Source organism: Pelobates fuscus, chromosome 3, assembly GCF_036172605.1.
Source record: "Pelobates fuscus isolate aPelFus1 chromosome 3, aPelFus1.pri, whole genome shotgun sequence".
Lineage (NCBI taxonomy): Eukaryota > Metazoa > Chordata > Amphibia > Anura > Pelobatidae > Pelobates > Pelobates fuscus.
The window spans coordinates 340,050,772-340,067,833 of NC_086319.1; the positions used below are offsets into that span (position 1 = coordinate 340,050,772).

Genomic DNA, 17,062 nt, shown 5'->3' on the forward strand with positions numbered 1-17,062 from the left:
GTCACCATGCAGTTCAGTGTACCCTCCATGTAGTGGAGGCGTTAAAATATACATATATCTCACAAAAAAGGGCTATCTGAGAAATTAATCATTGACAAGGCCCAGACCGTTTATCAAAATGCCACCATCTGTATAAAAATGTGCATAAACACACACGTTAACATGTATAAGGCTGGAGATGACACATACCTGATTCAACCCAGGCCAAGCTAGGGAAAATTAATCCTAAATCATACAGTTTGCATGTGTCCACGAGTTTTAATCAGGTAATTTCAATACGTCTGTCTCTTTTGTCTGCCTTTGTAAGTAATCTACCTTCTCACACTGCTTACTGCTTCCAGATGATATCCAGTGTTTTAATGGCTCTGAGGCCCAGTTTACCCCCCAAGCATATTATACTATCTGGAACCAAAACCTTCTCAAAAACAGGTCCATTCTAGATAAATAGGAGCTATGTTACAAATGAGGCTATCATCAAGAGCTTAGACGGATGAGCAGAGATCACAAGATAAGCGTTTTTGTATAAAGGTTTAATATGTATTACATTATCACAGTGTTTTTATTTAAAACATGAAAGAATTACAAAATGAATATAATAACAAATTAATGCAGTTCCATAACATAAACACACAACATTCCAGAAAATAAACATACATAATCATGAAACACAATTTGTATTCTGTTTATTGTAGCATGTTTCTCTTCTCATTTCTTAGATGAATTGAAAGGTAATACCAATTTTATAGATATGTACTTTCCTTATCTGATCACGCAAGAGTCAGTGTGAGTGGATTTTTACAGTTTATTATGACTCCAACCTCCGCCTGTAGCTACTCCTGGTCCTTCTCTTGTGACCACAGAGCGTTGCCGCGGTTACCACGGCAACGCTCCGGATCTCGCGAGACTGAGCTCTAGCCCTGAAGCGCGGGCTAGAGTTCACTGACCACTGGAACCACCAGGGATTCCCCACCAGACCACCAGGGTTCGAGATATGTCCCCCCTCCTCACTCAGTAAAGGTAAGAAGGGACGGTGGACATCAATTTATTTATTTGTTAAATTTTTTTATAAATAAGCCTCCCTACCCTCCTCATCACAAATTCACACACTGCCCCAAACATACACACAATGCCTCCCCCCCCCACACACAATGCCTCCCCCCCACACACATTGCCCCCCCACACACATACATTGCCCCCATACACACACACACTGCCCCCCACACAAACATACACTGCCCCCACATACACACACCATACACATTCACACACTGCCCCCACACACACCATACACATTCACACAATGCCCCCCCACACACCATACACATGCCCTGCACACACATTGCCCCACACACCCTACACATTCACACACTACAAACCACTGCTCCTATGCCCTACTACAGCCCCATATCCCAGCAGAAACCAGGTAAGTTGTCAAACTCTTCTTAAACGGTTTGACTACTTACTCTGGGAGGGGGTCTCGGCACTCTTGGCACCATAACCACTACACAGAGCTGTAGTGGTTATTGTGCTTGGATTATTTATTTAAATAATCTACAAGTGCCCCTCCCGAGATAAGGCTCTGGATCCGCCACTGGCGTGCAGTGCCGTGAAATTATTTCTAATTTTTAACGGGATGCTTTAAATCAGAGATCAGGTTGCCATGTGTGCCATCCATGACATGCGGGGTGTATTGGCACATGAGGCTGCCAGGCTTAAGTGGACCGGCTAAGTCTATCAGACATTCCCCTTTGCAAATGCAAAGTAACCTATGGTCTAGAACTAAAGGGGGTGCAGACCTCTTACACCTTCCCCTCAAGATTCAGTACGGAGTGTTGCTCATTAACGTAACATTATGAAGTGCAAAAGGAAATGCAAGCCGAATGATAAGGGTGGGGGGAAATAAAACAAAACATAATAAACTGTGCCACAATAAATAATTTTTTTTTTAAAGTCCCACATACATTATTGTAAACATTGAATACAACCACAGAAGCAGCAATTTTCCGCATCAGACATCCCGTACACATACAACATGTAACATAACTACCACACCAACACATACAATTTGACCCAGTACTAACAAAGTGAAGCCCATCCCTGCTATATAAAACTGTAATTTTAGTATTTTATCGAAAACTAGCTTGTAAACTATTTAATTTCTTCTTAATTAAAATACACATTTTCTAAAACCTGCTAAACGACACAAAATAGTCCACTAGCAAAAGACTTATAAATGTCAACATGAATAGAAAAAAACAATGTGAATGGTACAAAACCAAACATGGTGCAGGCAAAATAAATACAACTTATATTTCGTATAAAGAAAATTGAAGCAAATTAAGAATTACCAAAACTAAGCTACCTGATACAATGTGATTTAGGAAAGAGATTTATTTGTCTTCTAAATTTGGATATATCTGATGAAGTGCAAGATTTAGAGTTTCCATTTATTGTCTGACGTATCACAGTGCTGCGAAGGTATTGTGATCTTATTCTGTAGACATGTCAAATATAATAGATCACTGTGACTGTTTGTTTTTACTTATCTACAAGGCAATTATTTCTTCCATTTTTAAGCACCACCCGCCCATGTGATCCTTCCTTAAATACATGTGTACACAGGAGGTGGAGATCCACATTAGACAAGTTCCACCCAGTTCACTTTTAGAATGGATTCATTCAGTGTGAGATGTTTTTGGCTCTGTGATTATTAAATGTACTAGGTATCCTTTCTTTGGGATAATTGATCTACCGTATATACTCGAGTATAAGCCGACCCGAATATAAGCCGAGGCCCCTAATTTTACCCCCAAAAATTGGGAAAACGTATTGACTCGAGTATAAGACTAGGGTGGGAAATGAAGCAGCTACTGGTAAATTTCTAAATAAAATTAGATCCTAAAAAAATTATATTAACTGAATATTTATTTACAGCGTGTGTATATAATGAATGCAGTGTGTATATGAATGCAGTGTGTGTGTATGCAGTGTGTATGAGTGCAGTGTGTATATAATGAATGGAGTGCAGTGTGTGTATAATGAGTGCAGTGTGTGTATAATGAGTGCAGTGTGTGTATAATGAGTGCAGTGTGTGTATAATGAGTGCAGTGTGTGTATGAGTGCAGTGTGTGTATGAGTGCAGTGTGTGTATGAGTGCAGTGTGTGTATGAGTGCAGTGTGTGTATGAGTGCAGTGTGTGTATGAGTGCAGTGTGTATGAGTGCAGTGTGTATGAGTGCAGTGTGTATGAGTGCAGTGTGTATGAGTGCAGTGTGTATGAGTGCAGTGTGTATGAGTGCAGTGTGTATGAGTGCAGTGTGTATGAGTGCAGTGTGTATGAGTGCAGTGTGTATGAGTGCAGTGTGTGTGTATGAGTGCAGTGTGTGTGTATGAGTGCAGTGTGTGTGTATGAGTGCAGTGTGTGTGTATGAGTGCAGTGTGTGTGTATGAATGCAGTGTGTGTGTATGAATGCAGTGTGTATATAATGAATGCAGTGCAGTGTGTATATAATGAATGCAGTGCAGTGTGTATGAGTGCAGTGTGTATGCAGTGTGTGTATGAGTGTAGTGTGTGTATATGAGTGCAGTGTGTATATGAGTGTGTATAATGAGTGCAGTGTGTGTATATGAGTGCAGTGTGTATATGAGTGCAGTGTGTATATGAGTGCAGTGTGTATATGAGTGCAGTGTGTATATGAGTGCAGTGTGTATATGAGTGCAGTGTGTATATGAGTGCAGTGTGTATATAATGAATGCAGTGCAGTGTGTGTATGAATGCAGTGTGTGTGTGTGTTTGTGCGCAGAGCATTGGTGGGGGTTGGGCATTTTATTTATTATTTAATTATTATCTTAATATTTTTTTTGTTGTTTTTTTTAGGTAATTATTTTTTTATTTTATTATTAATTGTATTATTTTTTTTGTTATTATTTGTTTTATTAATATTTTTATTTTTTCGTCCCCCCTCCCTGCCTGTTAGCTGGCTAGGGAGGGGGGCTCTCACTCCCTGGTGGTCCAGTGGATGGGCTGTAGGAGAGGGGCTGGCAGGAAGCTGTAACTTACCTTCACCGCAGCTCCTGTCAGCTCCCTTCTCTCTCCTCCGTCCGTGCAGCTCCCAGGTCGGCTTCCTCTGCAACTCTCGCGGCCGCGCGGAGCGTTGCCACGGTAACCCGTGGCAACGCTCTGACCCCGCGGCTCTCGCGAGAGTTGCAGAGGAAGCTGACCTGGGAGCTGCACGGACGGAGGAGAGAGAAGGGAGCTGACAGGAGCTGCTGTGAAGGTAAGTTACAGCTCTGCCAGCCCCCCTCTCCCCCCAGTCTGTATTATGGCAATGAAAATTGCCATAATACAGACCTTGACTCGAGTATAAGCCGAGTTGGGGTTTTTCAGCCCAAAAAATGGGCTGAAAAACTCGGCTTATACTCGAGTATATACGGTATGTGAATGAAGCTCTAGACATAATAGAATGATTCAGTTTCTGTGGATAAGTCAAAATCTTGAAGGGACTCCTAATAAACATAAACTATAAGATGCCAGTAACTTAACACTTGGTATTCCTGTAATATAAAATGTATAGCTCAAAGACAATCTGCCATTTTTCATTATTTAAAGCAAACAACTCAATGTATTTTAGTTTGTGTGTATTATTTGTATTATTCGTAATGTATGTATATTGGTGTATTTCCGGACTAAGACATGCTCTGTGAGAGCCACCATCTTGAAACCTCTTTGGTAAGAAACACCACTTATCAGATCAAAAACATCCTGGTAATAAAAGAGCTAGTGTGCATCCGCAAATTCCGAAATCCTGAGGAAGCACAACTTATTTGAAAAGGACTCTGGAGATCATAGCAAATGGAGGAAACGCATAAGCTCCCTGAGATGGCCATTCATGAAGAAAAGCATCCACCGCTGTGCTCTCTGGATCCAGAAGCCAACTGAAGTAAGTTGGAACCTGGAAGTTTGTCCTGGAGGCGAAAAGATCCACTGTGAACCGGCCCCTCCGGTCCGCGCCCTCGAGGAAAACAGAGTGATGGAGCCTCCAATCGCTTGCCTCCCTCCAATGTCTGGAGAACCAGTCTGCCGTCAGGTTCGACACTCCCACGAGATACTCCGCCTGGAGAGTGATATTGCGTTGGAAACAAAAGCTGTAGATCTCCATCGATACCAATGACAGTATCAGAGCGGGCCCCTCCTAGGCGGTTGATGTATTGCACAGCCGAGATGTTGTTCATCCTGAGTAGAATGCAACAATCTGATCGGTGGTTCGCAAGGCTCCGTATTGCAAACGAGCCCGGAGTTTTTCCGCGACCCAGCGACGGGAGAATGAAGGCGGTAAGGGGAGAGAGGTCCCAGCAAACTGGTCTAGCGCTGTGGCCTGAGGCCAAAAAGCCACGAGATCCAAACATGTGGGGCCGCCGGAGACGTACTCTGCGGTTCAGGTGCTCGGGAGATCGGAAGAAGAGGCTAAATGGCAGTCTCTCACGATGTCCGAGCTGAGACTAACATAGATGGCAATAAAATAAAGGAATAAAGTAAAAAAAAACTTAAAGACGAGGGAAAGGGATGAAACCAGAAAACGGAATCCCCCAAATGGAGGAAAGGGAAAATAAAGTAAAAAGGAGATATAAGTAGAGCCTGGTTACAGAGAACAGGCACAAAATGAGATAAAATCTAGGTATTGGCAAATGAGCTAAAACAATAAACACAGAAATATGAACAATATATAGATCTACTTAAAGGACCACTCTAGGCACCCAGACCACTTTAGCTTAATGAAGTGGTATGGGTGCCAGGTCCAGCTAGGGTTAACTAATTGTTTTATAAACATAGCAGTTTCAGAGAAACTGCTATGTTTATCAATTAGTTAAGCCTTCCCCTTTTTCCTCTAGTGGCTGTCTCACTGACAGCCGCTAGAGGCGCTTGCGTGATTCTCACTGTGAAAATCACAGTGAGAGCACGCAAGCGTCCATAGGAAAGCATTATGAATGCTTTCCTATGCGACCGGCTGAATGCGCGCGCAGCTCTTGCCGCGCGTGCGCATTCAGCCGACGGGGAGGAACGGAGGCAGAGAGGAGGAGGAGAGCTCCCCGCCCAGCGCTGGAAAAAGGTAAGTTTTAACCCTTTTCCCCTTTCCAGAGCCGGGCGGGAGGGGGTCCCTGAGGGTGGGGGCACCCTCAGGGCACTCTAGTGCCAGGAAAACGAGTATGCTTTCCTGGCACTAGAGTGGTCCTTTAATCCCACAGCCACCCACAAAGCAATAGGAGGCAGTGGTACTCTGACCTGTGAAATAAAAATAAAAATGAAAAGCTGCGCCACTAAAAAAATATAAAAATATAAATAAGTCAATAAAATAATCCAAATAAAGGGGAAAGTCCAAGTAAAATAAGTAAAGTCTTAGCTGGATAGGTCTTCTTTGGATAAGATGGTCTATACAATGCTGGATGGAGAACTGTGTCCTCGTTGTCCTTCCGCAGGTAAATCCAATAATATGAAAAGATAAAACAAATTTCCAAAATAGTGTTATATATTCACTATAGTGTAACAAATTTAAGAAAGAATAGTATAGCACTCACATTTGGTAGAGCTATAGCTAGCTCTAGTGTGGAACGCGTACAGCAGTTTAGATCCCCGCTTGTAGAATATACTGCAGCTTTTTCTTTTCTTCAATGGAAAAAATGCCACTCAAAGAGAATAAAAAGACACAACCAATAGTATTCTATGTATAAAATGAATAAATAAAATAAATACATGAAATGGTACTCACAAGAATGGAGCTGGCTGACTGCTCCTTGTTGATAGCGTAGGTGCAATAATCCCCACCAAGGATATGCTTGGAGTCCCTAGGTAGAAGATGCCAGGTAAAAGATGAAGTGTATATAAAGATTATTGGCACAAACGAAAAAGTGACCAAAAAAATCTTTAATATATAAAATACACAGTTAAAATGTCCATAAACGTGTCTCGCCTATAATGGCTTTATCAATATGGAATAAAACATATAACCTGGCAGGGTGACTTTAAATAGGGGTACAGATGTTAAGAAATGGCACCTAAAACAGAGGTTAGCCAATCAGATTACAAGAAAATGAAATAAAATCGAACATTAGTTAATACATTTAAAATACACATTTAATGCTAGTATTTGTTTATAGGTATTAGTGGCACTTTGATACAGGTGCCAGGCATCGAAAACAAGCTTTTTTATTCATTTTTAATTGCGGTCACGTGGTCTGCTAGGGGTTATGGGGATTGTAGTATTTACTTGCGCGCATGCGCACGTGCGCGCGCGCATAAACAAATAGCCGGGTAGAAGGGGGAGAGGGACACACGCTGGTGCAAGCACTGGCCACCAATGACGGAAGAGTGGGCGGGGGATATGTAAATTAGAAATCGGCTAGCACAGTCGGATTGATAGGAGAACCAGAATGCTAAGAAATAAATAAATAGTATGGGGAGAAGAATAGTAATAAAATAAAAAATAAAGAATAAATAAATAAAAGTACATATACAAATACATGGGCAAAAGGAAAAATATATATAAATAAATAAATAAATAAAAACACAGGAAATGCTAGCAACACATGTTGTAGAAATAAATAAACAATAATATAGAGAAAAAATTTTAAATAAAACATAAGATAAAACTATATAAAATAAATATAATGGGAACCCTAAAAGCTGATAATACCATAAGAAGAAGCAAAATAAAAAGGCACAAAATATCAGATAAAATTAAACAAATCAAAATCTGAATTTAAGCCTTGGGGTGTCTTAAGCTCATATACCCATTTCATTTCTATTCGTCCCAAGATATTTTTTATGTCTCTTCCTCTCCAGGGGACAGAACATTTCTTGATACCCATACATTTTAACATTTTTGGGTCTTTATTATGTATGAGAAAATGTTTGGACACTGAATGATTCAGATATCCATTTTTAATGTTTCTGCAGTGTTCACTTATTCTTGTTTTGAAGCACCTTGTGATCATTCCAACATATTGGAGGCCACATTCAAGCAGATAAATCAAGTTTTTTGTAGTACAGTTGATAAAATCATCAATTTTGTTAACCTTATTTGTTACTTTGGAGGTAAATTCAGTTATTTTAGATGGTAATGATGAATCAGTAGTTCTACAAACTATACATGATTTGCATTTGCAAAAACGTTTAATTTTAGGGAATAGGGATAAAGTAGGTTTAGTTTTTGTTTCTCTAGTAAAATTTTTAGTCAGGAGAGATTTAAAATTAGGAGCTCCTCTGAATACTATATTAGGACGTTCTGGTAAAATTTTATTAATGGTATCATCTTGTTTTAAAATATGCCAATGTTTTTTTATAATCTTTTTTTATATTGCCACTTTTATTATTAAAATAAAAAATAATAGGGAGAGGCATAGGTTCACCTGTATCTTTAGTTTTATATATTAAAAGTTCATCTCTATCTTTATGTTGAATGTGATTGATTGTGTCTGTTAGGATTGATTCAGAATAATTCTTTTCAATAAACTTATTTTTTTATAAATCTGCTTGCTCGTTGAAATCTTTAAATTCTGAACAATTTCTACGTAATCGTAAGATTTGGCTCTTGGGAGCACTATCCAGCCATGGTTGATAATGGCAACTGGATTTCTCAATTGCAGTATTTACACAAACTTTCTTGAAATATGTTTTGGTGTGTATTTGTCCATTTTCAATAAAAATATTCAGATCTAAAAAATTGATTTGTTCTTTACTATATTCGTACGTTAAAATGATGCCTCTATTATTAATATTAAGATAATTAATAAAAGAAATAAGGCCATCTTCTGGACCTTCCCAGATAAAAAAGAGATCATCAATGTATCTAAAATAGGAGACTAGGTTTGCCGTCCATGCATGATCACCAAAAATGGCTTCAGACTCCCAGTGTGCCATAAACAGATTTGCATAGCTGGGTGCAAACCTAGTCCCCATAGCTGTTCCCCTTTTTTGGAGATAGAGTTAAGAAACCAAAAATAGTTATTCTTTAAAATAATATTAATACTTTCAATTATAAAATCCATTTGTATATGTGCCATCTTTCCTTCTGATGTTAAAATCTCTTTAATTGCTTGGCAACCAATGTCATGAGGTATAATAGTATAGAGAGATTGGACGTCACATGTAACAAGGATAAAATTAGACTGCCATTTAATTTTTTTTTTTTACAAACTTTTGTAATGACATGGAGTCTTGTAGGTAAGATGGCATTCTTTTTACAGAGGGTTGCAGGAGGGTGTCAATATATTGCGAAAGGTTACAGAGAAGGGAACCAATGCCTGACACGATTGGTCTTCCTGGGGGTTGGGTTTAATTTTTATGTATTTTGGGAAGAAATAATATAACAGGTATTTTGAGAAATGTTTTATTTAAAAAATTAAATTCTTGTTTGTTTAACATTTCCAAATCTAAACCTTTCTTTAAAAATTGAGTTAAAATAATTTCTGTTCCCCTGAAATATCTGGGGTACAAAGGGTAGCGATCTTGGAATTATCACAGAGGGGAAGAGAGGAGAGGAGGTGGCATGGGGGAGAAAAGAGAGTGAGCTAATGGTTAACACTCCTTCATTAGAAATTAGCTTATTAGCATTTTGTTCAAAACCTTTTTCCAGTTTTTTCCCCCCATTAATAAAACTATATTTTTTTACATAAAGGGACAGTTCCAGGGTATCCACCTATATGCCAAAAATTATAAGGTTTATTGCTGCACCCTTCCTGTGAATTTGGATGACCGTTTCTGTGTACAAGTACTGCCTCTTGTGAAATAATCTAGAACCAACATTTGAAAAAAACATGTTTTATATTTTTAGGTGACCCCTGATTTATTGAAAGGCCAGCAACAACTTGCTCAACAAACCAATGAGGAAACTGCAAAACAGATACTTTATAATTATTTGAAAGACGGGTAAGTAGTAACATGTGGATACAGTTTTTAAAGTGCTTGTAGTAGGCTGGATAGATTGCAGTGGAGAGAGCCAAGCCATTTTAACCAAAATAGAGTTTTAGGCATCAACTAGGGAGATGAGGGTAATGAACATGGCTGCCTTTTGGATAAGAAAAGCCAAGTGAAGGCAACATGTTCTGCTGAGTAATGAAATGTAAAGTATAAAGTAATTTCAGCATCTTGAGTTTGCGAATTAAAAAGCAGCACGTTGTGAATGCGTGTGGAGAAAATAAGAGAAATACTGGTTTTATTTATTTAGTGTGTTCCTAAAACCCAAATGATGTACGTCTAGATCAACTCTGGGATATGTGTAGCTTAAGCGGAACCTGTCGTGCCCCAAACAACTTGTGTTTGTTAGATTGAGCATAAGATTTTATCTATACATTGTGCTAGCAGTTTTGCAAATAGGTTTTTCTCCCAGCTGTCAGTCAATGCCTCAGCGTGTCTCACACAGGAAGTCCCTCTACTCTCCATTCATAGCAACCACATCAAATGCGCTTTAGTTGCTATGGAAACTCCCTAGCCGGTGCTTCTAGCGCTGGATAGGGAGTATAGGAACAGAATGACGTGGCGTCACTCTGTGCAAATGCAAGCAAGCTGACGTCACTGATGACATTTGCCTTGTTTGAGGATGTGTCCCAAGCAGGGCATATCAAAGACTACTTTGGGAGTAGTGCAGGTGGAGTGTTACACCAAGAGGGGAAAAGTGACTGAATCTTTAGATTTTACATTAAATATGCCATGTATCTTTGTAATATATGGGAGAAATTTCACATAAGTTCATTTTTTCATAACCAGTTCCCTTTAAGTGGTTTAAATGAACTTGTGCCCCTGCATGACATAAAACATTTGTCATAAAACCATAACCTTATACCCCCAAAAAGACAAGGACACCAAATTTAAAGTGGATAAAATATCACAGCTTTAATAATGTGTGTGTGTGTGTGTGTGTGTATATATATATATGTGTGTGTGTATATATATGTGTGTGTGTGTGTGTGTATATATATATATATATATATATATATATATATAAAAACACAAAATGGGTCATTGCCAAACATACCCAATTTTAACACAGACCCATAATTCACCCCAACTTTTAACAGTACTATACCCACTGACAATGACCCATAACATAAGCTAACAATAATCCATATAACAAGATATAAATAACACAAGACACAGCCACAACAGGCATCATACTCAAAGTGATTTAACATTGTAAGGGTATAGCGAGATATTCCTACACACCCAGGTTGAAAATCACCTACGGGCTCCAACCTACCAGTAACAAACAATGTGAATATTGTAACCAAACATCACAGCTACCAAACCTACCTACCCCACAATGTCTTATCCAGCCCACGCCACAGCTCAGAGCTTGACTCCTCATGCTATCTGAGCACCCAATCCCCGCATAAACAATGCCCGCGGCAAGCCTTCCTGATAACCCATATTAAGAAAATTGTTTCCTACGTAACGAGAGGTGCAGCCCATCATGCTGAAAATAACTGGGAAGCCTGGCGTCCAAATCAACATGTCTCACAACTATACCCCCATTGCGTCTAACGAAAATGGACATCTTATTAACTTTCCTCCTGCTCCTAGCCACATCCACAGTATCCCTAGCATGACACCAATGGAACCGGGGCACCAGCTCCGACCAATTTAAAACTACACCTGGCACCATTGCCCTCAACTTATTTATGTCCTGCTTCATACAGTGCATTAGTTCCCTTTGGGGCACCCAACCCAAATTGTTACCCCCTGCATGTAGCAACAGAATCTCTGGTGACTGCCCTGAACCTAAACACCTAAAAATCTCTGAACAAACTTCCCTCCATCCAAAACCCCGATTGCCAAACCAAAATAATTGGACCAAGCGCCGTGGAAAGCCCAGCTGTCCTCCTTGATGTCTAACTGCGGCTCTCTTGTGCGCACAATGAACGAATGAGTGGCCCACCAACCAGGCGACCCAACCTACGAAAGAAAGGAACATGTTACCAACAAGGAACAACCAAAATGTAGTTTTTTTTTTGTTTTTTTTTTTAAATATCAAATGGTCTAATCTCACATATGACCGGAACCTGACAGACTCCCAACGTCCAATCCTTTTTACTAAAAGGGCCCCTAGGCCCAACCGTGCTGCTTCCGTTGCAGCCCCAATCCTAAAAGAATGTGTGCCGAACTGTAAAGGATCCAACCCCAAACGGCCTAGACCCAAGCGAAAAACATGGAAAAATTGGTATTGCATCAGAAAAGAACCCTGAATCCTAGGACGAGCTATTAAATAGGCAGAAGCACAGAAAAACAGACACACTGTCAATCCATGTAACAAATAAAGAGTAACCATGCACCCTTTACCAAAAACATCTGTTTTTGACCGCCGCAGACAGATGACAACGTGATCATGCTTTAACTCGACAATCTCCAATTGAATGCCCCCACCAGCTCGACTACCACTCACCAACTCACCTGAAAAGCCCCAAAGAACGCCAAAACAAACGCAAGCGTAAATAAAAGCACTTCATGGTAGGAGAAACAGAGACCAGGCAGCACTTCAAGCAGAATCTCAAAAGCCACCGGTCTCCTGGTATCCGGTGTTCTCCGACCTTTTCGAAAACCCTTTAAAGCCTGACGAACTAAAAAATTATTTGTAATATCTTTCCAACCATTCAGCTTGAACAAAAATGCGAAGACTGACATATGTCTATCGACCACTGAAAGAGAAGCTCCATTAGAAAACAATCTGCACAAATACCACAACAGCGTATCCAACTGTACCTCTGCGAAGTGGTGTCCAGCAGCACATACACACGCCTCATCCTAAGCCCTCCAAACCTTAACATATGCCGTCCAATTACTTGGAGCCAACGACTCTCTGATCAGACATCCAAACAGGAGGTCCCTAGCTGCCACAAGTCGCCCGGACAGACCAGATCCTCAGATCAAGCACCCGGAGCCGCCCCCGCGACCCCCCCCCCCCCCAAAAAAAACTGTTAAATTGCATGTGCATCATCTGTTATACCCTAGTGAACATATTACACTATCTGGTCATCTGTTTGTATTTGGACTTTTTGTATTTGGACTATTTTCTTATTTACTATTTATTGGTCTTATTTGGCACAGCTTTTATTCTTTCCTTTTCTTGTTTTAATTTAAGGGTCTTGAGGGATTCCCTTTTAAAGTTGCTGCCTTATCTTGTTATTAAGCGCTAACTCTTTCCTTTTTTTTGTATTCCACCACTACATATGCCTGCCTCCTTGGTCTGTCAAGGCCCATTCCCTTAGGTTCGCTGGTCCCTGGGCTACAGGCTCTGGTCCTGGGAGCAGCACGATCCGCCCACCCGTATGCAGTCAGCCCTAATGGGCCTCTCCATAGTGCACCCTGCAGGGGATCCACTGCTGCTGTCCCTGACCCCTTCTTCATGCCTACCCGGACTCCTCCGCAGCGTCAGGGGCTGTTCACTACTGCGTCCAGTCCTAATGGGGTGCTACGCCACCTGCTCGTCTAGCCTTCCTAGGTGCCACCCCACTGCCTGCCATCCTGCCCTTGCAGATGGCAAGGGTGTTATCTGTAGCTTGCTAGCTGGTCTCCTTTTGGGCCTACCTCATTTGCAGCTGCGCTATTCCTGGGCCTGAAAACCTGATGCTTGCATGGTCATGCTAACTCCCCCTGAGCTGCTCCCCCTGAGCTGCTCCCCAGCCCTTCTCCCATATGTGATGGCAGTGGACCACTGGGACCTGACTTACCTGGTACAGGACCCCCAGCAGTCAGCAATGAATCCACCCTAGCTGCATCTGTAAGCCTCTAGAGCCTGTTGTTGAAGGAGCCTGTTCTGCCCTGACGTCCTCCGTGAGGCGCGGCGCCATCTGTGCCATTGTCCTGCCGTCTGGTGCGGCCCCCTCCGTGCCGTTGTCCCACGTCTGCCATAAGGTGAGATGGCGTTGTGATCACAGGATTACTCAGACACAGCATGGCCACGCTCAGGCTCCTACCCCGCACACCGGGGCTCCCGCTACTCTCCTCACTGCCGACATCACCGCTTCTGACTGCATGCCCCACCGACAGGCTCCTCCTCCGCTGCCTCCTGGGTACTGTACTGGGGCTCAATCGCTGGGGTGGCCTTGTCATTGTCGTGGGCTGGCGCAGTACAAGGCCCGGGATCCATTGAACCAAGGCAGTCTTGAAGCCAGGAAAGTCCCCTCTCATAACTGTAGACCGGATTCTGTCCATCAGAGCCTCCATGCCAGGATCCATCTAAAAAATAAAGCAGAAAAACACCACAAAAACCTCCAGCACACAACCACAACAAGTATGGCTAAATAAAATGGCCCCTAATCTAAAATGTCCATTATTAACTGATTTCAAATAAAAACCCGCCCCCACAACTACCTAGCCAATAAACACCCACCACTCCATATACGTGCCTCCTAGTCAAGGCCCATTCCCTTAGCTTTGCTGGTCCCTGGGCTACAGGCTCACTGCTCACTTTTTTTTGCTATGTTAGCAGTTAAATCACATTGTTTATACAGAATTAGTCATACTTCCTGGAAAAAAAAAATGTTTTGCCTCATCTTAATGCACAGTGTATTTATTTAATTTAGAGTTTATTGTATCTTGCTTTTTAATTACCTGCTGGAGCCTACATTAGCCTCCTATGTGTGATTAAAGTTAAATTAACAGAGCAGGAAATATGAACTTCTAAAGTAAACACACTGTGATGTAACCTCACCTTGAAAGTGAAACCTTTTTTTCATGGAGTCTGTATAAGTCACAGTCTGGAGAGGAGTCGCTAGGGCTGCATTAACCAAAACAAGTCCTTTAACTCCTAAAAAGGAGAGCTGAGCAGTGAGACAACGCACCATCTATACACCAAACTGCTTCAATAACCTAAATTTGTTTTGGTGCTTTTATTATTATTACTATTATTATTTATTTAACACCAACAAATTCTGCAGCACTTTACAGTGGGTGGACTAACAAACATGTAATTGTAACCAGACAAGTATGATGCACAGGAACAGAGGGGTTGAGGGCCCTGCTCAATGAGCTTACATGCTAGAGGGAGTGGGGTAAAGTGACACAAAAGGTAAGGGTAGTATTAGAGAAGTAATGACCGTTGCAGGATAGGAATCAGTTGGGAGCTATTAACAGTTTGAGTGCCCTGTAAAGACCACATAATTTAAATGAATGCAATTATTATTCTGAACCTCAGGAAACTTAAGAATTTCATGCACAGTAAATGTTCTTAAAATTAATTTTATTTGGCCAAAACTTTATCCACCCAACTTAAAATTAAAGTGCGCCTGTCATACAAGACAACTTGGTGTCCATCTAAAAAATATACAATTAAATCCGTACATTGACATCAAATGTATAGATGAAGAGATTTTCTCTAATTGTAATGTTTTATTTTTACCTTCCTAAATCTTATTGCTTTTTGCAAAGACTGCATTAGCTCCATTCTGCCCAAGGCACCATGCTGTGCGATCTTCATCTAATGTTATATTTAGGTCAATACACTTGCTTGTGATTTTGCTAGCACAGTACATAGCTAATATCTACCTGCATGTAAACTGGCTGTGCACACAGTGAATAGACTTAGTGTCTCACCAGGTGTCGAAACAGGAAGTCATATACTCCGTTCTTTAGTGCCTTCACTTATTATTGTTACCATTGGCTTCACAATGTCCTGATTTCACCTGCAGTCTGGTGATTTTAATTAAACAGAGCATGATTAGACTGAATATAAAAGTATGTATATTGTTTTCATGCAGAAAATCTGCTTCTCTTATCACAAACGCTTTGATGTGTGGATTTACAGTCCTATGATCGGAATGAATAACTCACGCAGAAGTGGGTTCATTTAAGCAGTTTGCTTTTCTAACTCATCACACATGTGGTTGCATTAGGCCAGGTCAGGTGCAAGAATTTCTGGCTATTCAGGCGAAGATGCATTTTGCCACCACACCAAAAAAATGCATCTTCACCTGTATTGCTCTTAGCCCCACTTTTGATTTAAAAAATGTTTTTAACCCGGTTTTGTGTTTCTTATCCCTAACTGCCTTTAGTGTATCTTATCCTTAATTTGTCTCCCTTGTGTGCTGCTTACAACCCGCCCTTCGGTGTCACTCTCCTACTAGACCAACCCCCCTCTTGTGTGTGGATGTCCCACCCCTGGACCTTTTGAATGTCTCTTGCACCCCTCCATTATTTTTAACAAATTCCAACATATTGCACTAGATATTGTATTCTAAAAAATGTCTGTACAATCTCACAATCAAATTTACCGGTATGTACTATTCTGTACACAAGCAATATTGCACTGTTTATTGTATATATACTTTCTGTTTGCATTTCATGTAATGAGAATATCTCAATTGAAAATTGGTATAACTTATCTAAACTGTTATGTAAAATACTTTTTATTTTGAGGTTTATTTAATAATACCCTATGTTGCCTGTTTTGATTGTTGTGTTGGTCACATGAGAAACCTACATGAGTGTGTTAGCTGCCAGTTTGAATAATTAACTTTAAAGCTCTTTTTTGAACACTTTATGCACATGTTTTAAAAAAAAAAAAAACATTGTTGAGAAGTTGTTTTAAACTCAGGGCTAATCTGTTATGTTTGTGGATAAAAAAAAAAAACTAATATAATGACTGCTTAGTGCTATATTCAAATATACCCTGTTATTATTCAATATATTTGTTATAAAATTCAATAGTGAACTTTTATTTATTTTTTATTGTGTTTTAGGAGTCCTGATAATGATGATGCAACAAAACGAAAAGTCAACCTGGTATTTGAAAAAATTCAAACCTTAAAATCAAGAGCATCCAGCACATCGCAAGTAAATATTTACACTGTTTTTCCTTAATGGTGGAAATGCTTTGCGGATCTAGAGATCACTACGGATCTGATCTGAATGCACGCCAGGTGTGCCTGCCTATTAACTATTATGATTTGAACATGCAGAAAACAGTCTATTAATGAGGCCTAAACCTATCAAATGCATTCAAGTTGTATTGGTGCCCGGAGTGTCCCTTTAGGTCTTCCCAATTCTTGTATTAGATAATCTTGGATGTGGAGCTACA

At 40.4% G+C, this 17,062-nt stretch overlaps 1 protein-coding gene across 1 annotated transcript in view; it reads left to right on the forward strand.

The window, feature by feature from the left end:
- Positions 1–17,062, forward strand: part of CGNL1 (cingulin like 1) — a 113,088-nt gene that overhangs the window by 22,457 nt on the left and 73,569 nt on the right. The window contains exons 3-4 of the mRNA XM_063449100.1: positions 9,827–9,921; positions 16,725–16,818. Of these exons, the coding sequence (XP_063305170.1) occupies positions 9,827–9,921; positions 16,725–16,818 (189 nt within the window). The remainder of the gene's footprint in view (positions 1–9,826; positions 9,922–16,724; positions 16,819–17,062) is intronic.